Source organism: Podarcis muralis, chromosome 2 (genome assembly GCF_964188315.1).
Source record: "Podarcis muralis chromosome 2, rPodMur119.hap1.1, whole genome shotgun sequence".
Taxonomy (NCBI): Eukaryota; Metazoa; Chordata; class Lepidosauria; order Squamata; family Lacertidae; genus Podarcis; species Podarcis muralis.
In genome coordinates this window covers 21,720,338-21,733,804 of record NC_135656.1, presented here as the reverse complement: position 1 = coordinate 21,733,804, position 13,467 = coordinate 21,720,338, and the positions used below count along the sequence as shown (strand labels likewise).

The window sequence follows — 13,467 nt, the reverse complement described above, 5'->3', positions numbered from 1 at the left end:
AGGTAGTGCCATTTTAGATGCATCCAACTGACACGTAATCACCAATGTGTGGGTCCTTTTGGACCCTGAAGAAGGTGGAAGGGGGGGGCGTAATGGGGTGAGGCATACTTTTGTGTGCTCTGCTGACAGAACCCCTACACGAAATGGTTGCTGCCTGTATCGTGACCCTTCTCACCCAAGCCCTTTTGACGCTACCGCCCCCTGATTTTCGTGTCCCATTTTCATGGCTGCCAATTTTCCAACTGAGAATCAGTGTACAGTGGTACCTGAGGTTAAGTACTTAATTCGTTCCGGAGGCCTGTTCTTAACCTGAAACTGTTCTTAACCTGAAGCACCACTTTAGCTAATGGGGTCGCCCGCTGCCGCCGGAGCACGATTTCTGTTCTCATCCTGAAGCAAAGTTCTTAACCTGAAGCGCTATTTCTGGGTTAGCAGAGTCTGTAACCTGAAGTGTATGTAACCTGAAGCGTATGTAACCCGAGGTACCACTGTACCTCTTTATTCTTCCCTTATTTGTTAGGATACGCAAGAAGGGGGTCTCTTAATTGCTTTTATTTTTTAGCTTCAGATCTATAGAGAGTTGTATCTTGAAAAATGACTACCTGACTGGAGAGATTAATATTCACTGTACCTGAGGCTGATTTACACAACCAGTTGAGGGCATCTTATTTGTGTACAAGACTACCTCCACTGACAGGCACTGTATTCAATCAACAAGAAAGTACTTTCATACACACATGTGATAAACAGCTGTGTGAATGGCTCCTTAGGCAGAATCCCGACCACAGCACTGGGAAATGGGTTGTGAGGACATTCTGCTCACTGCTTCTCTCTCTGTCTTTCCCAGCGGACCCTGTGGTACAGATTGAAGGCAACCCGCACTGCTGTTTCTTCAACTTCAGCCCCAAGATCATGTTCACCAAGGTAGTAAAGGCACAGCTGTGGGTGTACCTGCGGCCTGTTCAGCATACCTCCACGGTCTACCTACAGATCCTGCGTCTCAAACCAGTGACGGAGGATGGGAGCCGCCATATTCGTATCCGCTCACTCAAGATTGACCTGAATTCCCGCATTGGCCACTGGCAGAGCATTGACTTCAAGCATGTACTGCAGAACTGGTTCAAGCAGCCTCAGAACAACTGGGGTATCGAGATCAACGCTTTTGATCCCAATGGCAATGACCTGGCCGTCACCTCTCTTGGGCCTGGTGCTGAAGGCCTGGTGGGTAAATAGGAGCATTGCTTTTCTTCTCTCTCCATCCTAGCTTCTAATGTAGATCTGGAGGCCAAAGAAATACCTTTCCCACAAAGCTCACCCAAGCTGCAGGTGTTTGCTGACGTCAGGAACTGAGAACATGCCTCAGTTCCCTGTTGTAGCATTACAGTAAGCTGTGCTGACGTGAGTAAGTGGAAGATTAGTAGAAGAAGCAGTCTTTCAGAACTAGTGATGGCCCCAGTGCCCCTGATTCACTGTTCTGTTGCATACGTACAGGGTCACCAGTGAGCTACATGTTGGGAAGCTTTACTGGGAGAAAGGAAGTGCTTTCCCTTCCATACCTATTGGTTTGCCCTCTTGGCTGTAACTCCTCCTGCCTCCTACAATTTCATTGAGGGCTGTAATACTATTGTACTGCACGTAGTGTAGGGCTGTGCTTTCATGCCAAATCATAGTATTAAGTCTTACTTGTGAGCATCTCTCACTCACTTAGCTGGTCTTTAAATAAACAGCAAAATCGTACGTTTTGATATTACTGGCCTCCACTTGTGTAAATAGCCCATCAACAGGTCTGGAATAACCATGTTAAGGTAACTGGCACAACTCTCACTGCTCTCCAACAGATAAAACCACCATCTACCTTCTGTACTTCACAAAGGCTGAACATTATGTAACTCAAGACAGCAGAATTCCTATTTGTGCTAGCTCTGAAGTCTCACTAACACTCAGACCACCGCCTGTAAAATATCCAGAATTCAGCAAAATATTTGATATTCTTGGCAGGATATCACATTTTGAAGTGGCATCTTAATTCACTGATTTTCTGAAGGAGATTGCATGTTACAGATTATTGGATACATACATTCATGATTCAATCTTATTCTGTTAGCCTTAAGCTAGTCTTCCATGTAAACAGACGCTTAGTAATTTACTGAGTTTCAAGTAACGTTGAAGGTTGTTCCCCCCCCATTTTTCCTTCATAAAAATATATATTCTTGGTTTATTTTCCCCTACCGTTTTATTATCTTTAATCTCTTACTTGTCCCTTGAAGCTTATTCTGTTAGGTATAATTACTCTGCGAAAACACACCTGATTAACTGAAACCTTGCTATATGCAGATGGTTTGAAAAATCACATAAAGACATGAACATATTCCTTATGGAGCTCCCTTTATTTCACATCTTCACCCACTACCTACAAATTGATCTCTTGGTCTCTCTTGTCAGATTGTGCACCTCATTTTTGTTTTCTGGCAGCAGGTGATGGGTCAGCAGCCCATATATTGCATTCTCTCTTGTTGACTTTTTTAAAAAAGGAACGTATAGACACGGAGAGAGAGAGAGAGAGAGAGAGAGAGAGAGAGAGAGAGAGAGAAGGAGGGAGGGAGGGAGGGAGGGAGCTGCACATGGTCAGCCTGTGCTTGGCTTTCTAAAGGGGAAAGCAATACTCTAGGCTCCTACTGGGAATTGGATAAATTACTGTACGCTGTGATAAGTATTGTTAGGATTGGAGAAAAGATGGCTTGTCTTGGAAGGACAGATAAGGACTCGAGCTGGACAGAGCTGGGATATGGCTAGGGAGATAAATATGTGGTTTTAAAAGAGATACAGAGCAAGAGGACAGATGGGGCTGGAAAGATGCGTTGTGGGCTGATGATAATTAATGGAAATGGTGTGCTTCAAAACTATCCTTGTGAGCTGGGCTCCTGCTATCTCTGTCTTTGTGATGCGGGTAAATAGACATTGCACATAAACACGTAACTCTTTTGTTTTCTCCCTTCCATTCCCACCCCCAGCACCCTTTCATGGAGCTGCGTGTGCTGGAGAACAACAAACGGTCCCGGAGGAACCTGGGACTTGACTGCGACGAGCACTCAACTGAGTCCCGTTGCTGCCGCTACCCACTGACTGTTGATTTTGAGGCCTTCGGCTGGGATTGGATTATCGCCCCCAAGCGGTACAAAGCCAACTATTGTTCAGGCCAGTGCGAGTATATGTTCATGCAGAAATATCCTCATACCCATCTGGTGCAGCAGGCCAATCCCCGGGGCTCAGCTGGGCCTTGCTGTACACCCACCAAGATGTCCCCCATCAACATGCTGTACTTCAATGACAAACAGCAGATAATCTATGGCAAAATCCCTGGCATGGTTGTTGACAGGTGTGGATGCTCTTAAACCCTCGGCCTGTCCTGCCACTCCTTCCTCATGATTTCCCTGGATTCCTGCTTCGATGATGCATCCTGACACTGATGAATCCATTCCTGATCATCTTAAAACATTTCTGAAGAGAAAATAATTGTGGGGAAAGAACAAGATGGATAGAATTGTATTGAAAGTCTCTGAAGTGACATCATGCACTGTGCAATAATCAAAACAGACGTCACGTTACTGGAGAGTGAATGAGTTGGCTTGGATCAATACTTTCCTCGCTGAGGCAGATCTGAAATGACCTCTTCTCTTCCGAAACCCTTTGTTTGACCCATCATTGCTCAAGCTTTACTTTTACTGGTATTGTTTTTCTTCCCAACCCCCTTTCTCTCTCAATCTGAGAGTAAAATGATTACAAAGTGGGGAAAGTTCATCAGAAAGAGAGAGGCTCTTCAACCCGTTTACAAACAGTGAAAGCTTCCTAGATTGTGATTGTTAAGTTAAATAAAATGTTGTATGGAGCTATAGAGATAAAGAGGGGAAAAAGAGGTAAATATTTTGTATTAAGATGAAGAAAGACAGAGAAAGGGACCAGCCAGCTTGGGGAATATTTGGCATTTTGGTGGGGTGGGTGGGAGGGTGAATATGATGTGGGACTTTGAGGGTTGCTGAACCTGCCTGCCTTTTGTGAGACAGACTCCCTTAAAAGTTAGGAGATGCCCAAGAAACAGAAACTAGAGTCCACTTGCAATGTTTTTCTCTGATGCATAGTTCCAAGGTGATGAAGTAGAAGTGTAGTCCGTAGACTTAGACGGGTGTTGGAGGAGCTGTCCAATCAGAGGAAAAATTTAATTCCATCTGCCTTGGGTGTAAGTCCACCTCCTTAGTTTCAGTATCCCTCATGCAGATTGACACTATCCACTTCAAAGTTGATATCCTTCATTCAGTGTTAGTGTCCTTAGGAAACTGTAAACTCAACTCATTGAATTCAAAGTTGCTGTTAGCTTAACATGTACTTAACCTAAGTTCATTTCTGAAGTAGTGGGGAAAAGAGTCTTGTTCATGTGAGGACAAAGGATCTCTGTCCCCTTTTACTCTTCTGGCATAATTTGGCTTATACCACCAAGGGTTTTCACTTGCAGGGTAGGAGTCTGTCAAAGATGCAGTAGAGGAGAAATATTTCCTTTATTTATTGAATCATTCTCTGCATTGGAGCTTTCCTTTAAGCATAACTTTTGTTTAATGTTTCAGTGATGAAGGCCCCCCCCCACCCAATGTATATATAGAACTAATGGTTTTCTTTGCTAACTGAACTAGACACACACATATGATTTGGCTACTTGCAAGAATTGTTTCTAATGGCTAGAGCAGGAATGGGGAGCCCATGTCCCTCCAAGATGATGTTGGGCCACCACTCCTATCATCCTTGACAATTGGTCATGTCAGCTGAGGCTGATGGGATGTGAAGTCCAATAGCATCTTAGGGGCTGCAAGTTCCCCATCTCTGGGAAAAATGGCTTGTTGGTGTTAGGCAGTTTTTAATAACACAGCAGTCGCATGAGTGCGTTGCTGTGTCTGGCTCCTCTTCACCTTCACTGTTGTATCAATGCTCTTTTTATTTTAAAATGCACTTATGTAGATCCTTAACCTGTCTACAGCCTTCCATGAAACTACAGTGTGACCTTCCTTTCCCTAACCAAGAAACACAGTGCAATTCTGCTTCCTACTATTTGAGGCAACAAAGCCCAGGATAACATAGGGAAATTGTACATTAACTCATAAAAAGAGATGCAATGGTCTCTAATTGTTTTTATGCCACAGAATGTATTTAATCTAGAGTTGGTGTTACTTTTTTTCAACAGTATATTGAAAAGATCATTCCTCTTCAGATGATGAAACACTAGCCAAACACTGGGCATTTAGCAAATGCCATATTTGAGCTTGATTTCTAGGTTTAGAAACTGGCATAGAAGGGTCAGATAGAATGCCTGCTGAAGCCTCTACACTGATGTCCCCAGACAGATGTAAGTTACTTGATAATGCCAAATTGGTTGTAGATATTGTCACTGGCCTCCTTCGAGTCGACAGCCTTGGGAAGATGTTGGGTTATTATGGATTTCATATCCATGGCTTACGATTCTTAGAATCAAAGGAGGATATAAAAGTTTAAATAGGAGAAGCTCTTAGGGGAGTATAAGGTCTTGGTAATTGTGGTGTTACCTATAATGGCTCTAAATGTGGAGTCAAGGTGTTGATTCCAGTGTGGATTTTCAACCCAAGTGACTAATGCTATACTGCAATTTGGAGCCAACAGAGCAACCCCTTAGTTAGTGGTTCACATCCTATGTGAATTAGAAATTGTTGCTGTTTGATAGTCACCACAATTCAACCATTCCCTGTAAATTTTCCATCTGTGATGGGACAAAAGTTTGAATGTAGTCTGTTTGGGGGGAGGGGGGGACTCACTTGTTCAATTAAGCAGCCAAATTATAGATTGAAGGAGCCACTGAAATATTGTTCTCAAAAGCTGAAGCACTTAGGCAGATGAAATGGCATATATAGTGAACTTTGTTTCTTGCAGAAGTATTTCTATATTCAAATAGGGAAAAAAGTTAGGTGTAGGAAAGCTCTTATAGTGAATAGGTGGCCCCAGGTTATTTATGGCATTTAGAAAGTAGACTTACGCACCTCTATTTGTGAGGTCAAAGTATGAATTCTATTCATGCAAGAGTTTGCTTCTGCAGGCTGTTCATAATTTCTCCAATAAATCTGAGGTGCAGAATTTGCAGTTGCTTAATGAAGGAAGGGGAAAGAGCAAATGAGAATTCTCTCTGAAGTAGACAAGGCCTGATTGCGCCAAACTGGAACAAACAGTCAGGCTCAGACTACTCATACCATTGTGGCGTCTTTACTTCCCTTCTGCTATTTTCATGACAGTATGAAATCAGAATCCCTGTTTCTCCAGAGTTCAGCTGTCCCTGCTGCTTCAGGGCTTGTTTCTCCACTTCTCTGCTTGGGACTGTCTAGCGAGCTGCTGTGTGGCATGATGCAACCCTTCAGAAATTTCTGTCATGGGTCTGGAACCTGGGTGTGGGGGTGATGGACTGGAGGGGAGTCTGTAGCAGACCCTGGAGCCAAGTGTTTGTTCAAATTTTTTAGCAAGACTCTTTTGAGCCACCCATCAACTTCTTTGCCAGAATTACAGCTGTTCTATTGCATGAAAGCAGCTAAACTATGTCACTCGACTTCTCCTGAAGTTGCTTTTTTTTTTGATGGATAAAGAATCAGATTAGACCACCAGGAACTAATTCATCCTACAGATTACCACCTTTCAAAATCTAGCACTTATTGTATTAAAGAAGCTGTGTACATCACCACCCAGTTCAATTCTTGTATGGACAAATTTTGGTCCTTTTGTAGGTCGATACATACTCTGGAATCTTTGCCTTCCTGATCTGAAGTTACAGGGTACCAGAATGTTGGGCAAACTTTGAATGAAGGCTTGGATGAAGGTGCATAGGATGAGACGCTGTGGAAAATCTTAACTCCCTACCCTGCCTCTTACCCTGTTGCTAGGGAGTTCAATGCTGCCCTAGCTAAGCAAAATCTTAGCACTTCTCATGGGTTTAAACCCTAAAATCCAAAAAAGGGAACAGTCCCTTGCTCAAGGTTGCACAGAGATCAGCTCTTTTTTGCGCTACACTACCCCTCTCTAGCACTTATAGACGGAAGCGCTTCACTCTTTTTCAAAGCACTCAAACTTACCTTTTCTTATGCGAAATTACATTAACTTAACTTTGTGCAAATGAACTAGCTAGCTTAAGTATATACAGGACAGCAGCTCTACAGATGGAAGCCCATGACAGGATTTAAGCCAGGAATCCTCAGCGATTTGGGGTCACTTGGATTCTTTAAGGTGACTGCAAAGCATTTAAGTTCTCAATATGTTATATTTGTTACCTTCATTTCCTTTTTCTGCAGCTTGTATTTTGGGTGGATCATTAGATTAAAAACAACAGAAACGAAATTATAGTTTCCTTCATAGTGTGCCACCAAGCATCACAAAAGAGAATATCAGAAATATGAAGGACATATCTTGCTAGTTTCATATTAAAATATACTGTATTTAGAATAAAAAGCTGAGGGAAGAGAAGTGTACTTACTACATGTTTTTTTACTGTGAGATTTATCTAACAAAAATATATCCCAGCAATTTGACATGAGTGGAATTGGTATTTTTTATCAATGGGGAATCTGAGCAGTTGCTACATGGTGATGTAGAGCAATGTCATTCTTTTTTCTCTCCAGTTCCTGAGAAATCAAAAGAAATAAATCTCTAATTGTTGTGATTGATCGGAACAGCTTTCTCTGGAAGTCTGAAGAGAATCTGGTATTTGAAGAAATGTCACCAGTCCTTTTGATGCAATGGAAAATGATGATTGATTTCATTTGTTCTTGTTCTTTCTCTGAAGGATTCCATTGCAGTGGGCCTTTGCCAGATGTACTAAAGAAGTCACTTGTTCAGCAATACTTTAATCAAGCCCAGTTACCTCTACTTCATGCCTCTGCTTTTCCCTTTGGAAAATATTAGCTTTGTAGGATCTCTCCTTGAACTGGGAAAGAGCATAGGAGCAGATGGTTCAAAGAAAAGATGTGAGATGGGATTCTTTGATTGATGCCATTGACTTTACCAAGTGATCTTTAAGGGATGAGACTTCTTCTTTGCATAACAGCAGGATATATATATATATAGAGAGAGAGAGAGAGAGAGAGGGAGGGAGGGAGATAGATAAATAGCATATTGATCAGCTTGTGAGTTAAGGAGCTAAGGCCCTCCACTAGAGATTGGGAAGAGGTACAGAAAAGGAAGATGACTTTTAAAGGAAAAGAAATAATCAGGCACTGGTCTCTTTCCCCATCAAGTTCATTCCTTAATACAAAGAACATTTGACATTATTCCTCTTCTAACGTTAGTTGAAATACAGTTGCTTTTCTTACTGGATCTCTATTGTTCCTCCCCAGCCAGCACTTAGGTATGCAAACACCACTGTGGCAACAAGGTCAATTTGACAATCAGGACAGTGTTGAAGAACCCATTTTCTTAACAGATTCAGGAGGACTGTGCCTGCAGCCTCCTCAGTCCAACAGACTTGATGTACCTGAACCATGAAAATCCAATTCAGACTGGCAACAGCATGCTTTACTAATTTAATGAGGGTGTGCTTCCTAGAGAGCCAAGTTACTGATATATAACACACACATGTATAACACTGGCTTTGATAAAGGACTAGGGGTTTGAGAAACTCAGTGTTACTTTTTGTCCAAAGGATGCAACTTTCATGTTTGCTTTCTAATGTGCATAAGTGTACAGTATCTATGCATGCTTAGAAAGCAAAGGGGATCTTGAACTGGTCTTACAGTGTACAGGAGGCAATTCTAGCTAGTATTCTGTTAAAACTCTTGTCTTCCAGCCCCTTGCCTCTCTGCTTCTGGAAGTATAAAAAGAAGTAGAACATGAGTTCAGATTCAGTTGCAGTGGCCACATCACTGGTTTTATGTCACGCATAAAACAGAGTTATGTGTTCTGTCATTGTTTTAGAGGGATTTGTGGTTGGAAGCTGAAAAGAGGGAAGTGTATAGAAGTGAGATTTCAGGTTAGCAGTGTCATACTCTCACACTGTTATATCAGGCACTATTCTATAAAAACAGAGTAGGAAGATAGTTGTGCAGTTTGTTTTAAAATCAATAAGCAGGCTTGAGTTTTGTTTCTGGGACTGAAATCAGAATGTTTGAATTGAAAAAGGAATTTGACAATAACATGCAGATGACTGTTAATCTGTGATAGGAAAAGCATGAATCAATGTGATAATCCTCACTGATGTGGCATATTACCTCACTCAGCTATCTAATATCTAGCAGATATTATTACACAAAATCTCCATTCAGAGAGGACCGTCGCAACAAATGTTCCACAAAAATGCTTCTTCCTAGAACCCAGTTTGAAATCTGCCAAGACCAGCCAGGGTTTATTTTGCTGTTATGTTATCAGATACTTGATTTTAATCTTGCTTTAAGAAGTTGTTCTTAGTTGAACTGCTATGGCACAGGGCCACATACTTTGCACTACACAACTCTTCCCTGTTGCGAGACGCAGAGGGGGGAAGTGTACGACAAAACTATTTTTCATTAAATATAATTTCCTGTTGGTGGCTTTGCTCAGCTGTAGGGGGTGGAAGGATATAGACACATCATTGTGGAAAACTGAGATGATCATGGTCAAATTGGATCCCTAGGAGTTGGGCTTCTTCCAATGGGACATCTCCAAATGTCTATTTTTGAATGCAGTGTAGTTTTCCAAAAAACAGTTCATTGCTGTGACTTGCTTGCATAGTCAGTAGAGAAACAGGACACATTTTTTAAACTTGTTATAACAGCAGACATTCAAAATGATTAGCTGAAAATAGCTGAAGTTTAGCGTTAACACAGAATATGCAATTAATTGTATTGGGATGGAATCACTGTCTTGGGATATGCCTACAAGTAGCTCATTAGATGCATTTGTACATCACAGAGACTATGGTCAGAAGGGATTGTTGAGGGAATGGCTGATAACTGGAGAACTTTTTTTCATAACCTCTCTATTATTTTTTTACCAGTTCATTGTGTTTTGGTTAATGCGTACCTCATTAATATAGAGTAGACATAGGGACCCCAGGGCCCTCCACATATAGTTGGACTCCTGGTTCTTATTAGCCCCAGAAAGCATGGTAAAGGATGATAGGAGCTGTAGTCCATCAACACCTGGAGGGCCAAAGGCTCCCATTCCTGATAGCAGAGTTTCTGGTTAGTGAAGAAAACTTAAGAGTGATGGAGAATCTATTCCTGAATCTCACATGTGGAGATAAAAGTCCCAGTAGAACAAATGCCATTAAGGATTGTTTTGAGAGGCATGCAACCTGATCCCATGAACGCTTATTCAGAAATAAGCCCTGCTATGTTCAGCAATGCTTGCCTTGGGGTAAGTGCGCTTAGGACTGCAATGATACAGTCCATTTTACCGTTCTTTTCCTGTTAAACACTAATGCAGCCTACCCATTAAGTACGGTACACAAAATAGATGGGCAGGTCTCACCTGAAACGTGGATGTTTTCTTTCTGGGATTTGGGTGGTTTGATTCCCCACCCTACCCTTCTACTGCCCAATGGTGCTAAACTAGAAAGATAATTCCAATTCACCTGCTACTAGTGGCTCCTTTGATGGGATAGTATTTTGCTTTGGGTAATTTGACTCACAAAAGGCAAACAGGCATGGCTATTTTTGGATGTATGCATGTAAATATCAGTCCTACAAGTATATTATTATTATTAACTTTTTTGTTGATGTTACTGTGCATAAATGTCATAGGGGTGTATGAGTGAGTGTGAGCGCGAGTGTGAGCATGTGAGCGCATGTGCCTGTGGGTATGAAATGAAGAAATGAGTTTGAGGATGACAAGTGACACAGGCAAAGTATTTTTTAAATCACATGACCAAAAGGCCATTCACTGGTTAAGATTGTTTTTGTTTGTTTGTTTTGATCACATGACCAAACACAGCACTTGAACAACAAAATAAAAATGTAAAAAATATATAAAAAAATTAAAATATAAAAAAATAAGAGTTCAGAGCTTTTCACTCCAGTCCTGCATGTGGGACGTGCATAGCTGTCATCTCAACCTTTCCAGATGGAAACCCATTGGCTGTCTTGAGACTGACTGCCAATGAGGGGAAACTGGGATTCTGAGAGGAAAGCTAATGCCACTATAGCATGCATCGTGCCATATAGTCATTTTAGTTTCCCCAAGAGGTGCAAGTTGGTTTTAGGTCCATGGCTGGTGTTAATCAACAGGGACTTCTGTTGTATTGGGGCAGTGTGTGTCCCATTCACACCTATCCACCAACATCTTGAATGGCTGCCTTTCTCTACAAAAGGGATACCAGTTCACGTTGGAAGCAAGAGGCCATCCTATCAGGACATTTGAGGAGGCCTCAGAGACTTTGCAGGAGTGAAGCAAAGCATCTGGACTTAAAAATGCTGAATGTTCACTGTAAAAATTGTCTGTATTGAAAGACTGCTTTGGGCTAAGGTACCATTTGCACTATAGAAGGTTAAAGAAAATTTAAAGAGACTAGGATGGGCTTTCCCTTTTGTGACACGCCCTAGAGCTCAAGAAGAGATACTTTTATGTCTGTGCTTTCTCTTTTTGTAATGGCTGTGTGTGAAGATTAGTGCATATGAATCTTGGTGTCGAATCCTTTCCTGCCGAAGGCAATACACTGCGTAGTTCTGCAATCTCAGCAACCACACATTGTTATATCTGACTTCCAAGCCACAAAGTGTCTTGTTACTGCCATGCCACTGAATACAATGCTCATAGGGCAAACTAACTCACTAGCTGATTTCTCAGTGAAATAAACACCTACCAGCCATTTAGGTACTTCTTCTTGCTATCAAATCTTTCTGAAGATCTTTAATAGTTTAGAATTAGTCAGCCAATGTCCAGCTAGCTTTAGTTTCCCCCAAGTTGTCATGGACGAGCGAGAAGAACCCATGCCAAATAATTAAGTCTGGGAGAAGAGGCTGAAGTTAGACTTTTAGCACAATTACAGATTGTGCCTCATTTATGGGGAAAAGAGGAGTCCTAGAAAGACAGTTTTTTGCTGTTGCCTGCGAGTCAAGAATGTGTCAACAGGAGAATGGATGGCATAATACTTAGTACTAAAGGGCTTGCTCTTAAAACTATTTAACTCTTCTGTGAGCTTCAGCACCAGTTTTGGTGTAACTTTCAGGCAAATTAGCTTTATCTCTGTATCATCTGTGGAACAGGGATATCTTTTATACCAGTAGTATGAGACTTAATTACAGAATCCAGAAATGAGGAAAACGTAAAGGCACAGAAATGACTGACAGTTACTCTAAGTGGGGTGGAGCGTGAAGTGGTGGATTTTTTTTTTAAACCCCGCCCATTGATTCCAGTGGGGGGAAATTATTTATACCAGCTTTAGGCTGACATAGGTGGAGAGAACCTGATCGTTGGGCCTCTCTCAAGAGAATGAAGGGGACTTTAACCTAGTAGACTCAAATTCACCCCAACCCATCCCCACTCTGCAATGTCCATGCTGCATTCCACGGGCATCTCTGCCTAATCCTAACCCCTCCAGCCAGTGGATCTGAGTGTTAGGACTACTCTGTAAATTTTTCAGTACAGTGGTACCTTGGTTTAAGAACAGCTTAGTTTATGAACAACTTGGATTAAGAAAGCTGCAAACCCGGAAGTAGGTGTTTTGGTTTGTGAACTTTGCCTTGGAAGCAGAACATGTTTCGCTTCCTGTTGAGTGTGTTCCATTTGTAAATTGAGTCCCCCGCTGCTATGGGAAAGCACGCCTTGGTTTAAGAATGCTTTGGTTTAAGAACGGGCTTCCGGAACGGATTAAGTTCGTAAACCAAGGTACCACTGTAACTATTTATTGGAAAAAAGAAACCAATCTAATTCTGCTGGCATTTTGCTGCCTTCAAAAATCATGCCATATCATACCCTATTTTTGATGCTGTTTTTTTTTACATGGTTTCATTGCCATTTATCAAATTGACACAGTTATGGTCTGTTTCACTTAACAAATTTAGAGTTAGTTAAGAATTATGTCACAGACCTTTTACCGTGAAAACACTATTCCTCTCTCAGTTGAACAAGCTCCTAGCTGTTCGCTTTGCCAAAAATCCACCATTGCACATATTTTCTAATCTCTCCTGCCCCATAGGGGTTACTGACTGAAAACACAAAAATTAAATTAAGATGGCACTCATTTATGAGGAACTGGGGTCAGAACAACTGGATCTTGTAACAGCTGTTATTTCACATACATCTTAGAAAAAGAAAATTAGAGGAAAGCAAACACAAATAAGGATTGCCTTGGCTATATTTCTCTTCTGTGTTGTATAAACTAAATTTGTTCTGTAACTGGCTTTAGTCTGTCCAGTATATCATAACCATTGCTTCTGTTCCAATTTCTCTTTGTCCTTTTTTAGATTTTTTTTGTACAATAAATATATATAGCAAAAAGCA

General features: G+C 41.5%; 1 protein-coding gene across 1 annotated transcript in view; it reads left to right on the top strand.

The window, feature by feature from the left end:
* The window catches only part of GDF11 (growth differentiation factor 11), a 35,361-nt gene extending 21,894 nt beyond the window's left edge, over positions 1-13,467 (top strand). Inside the window, exons 2-3 of the mRNA XM_028712311.2 lie at positions 848-1,221; positions 3,012-13,467. Of these exons, the coding sequence (XP_028568144.2) occupies positions 848-1,221; positions 3,012-3,392 (755 nt within the window). The 3' untranslated portion in view covers positions 3,393-13,467. The remainder of the gene's footprint in view (positions 1-847; positions 1,222-3,011) is intronic.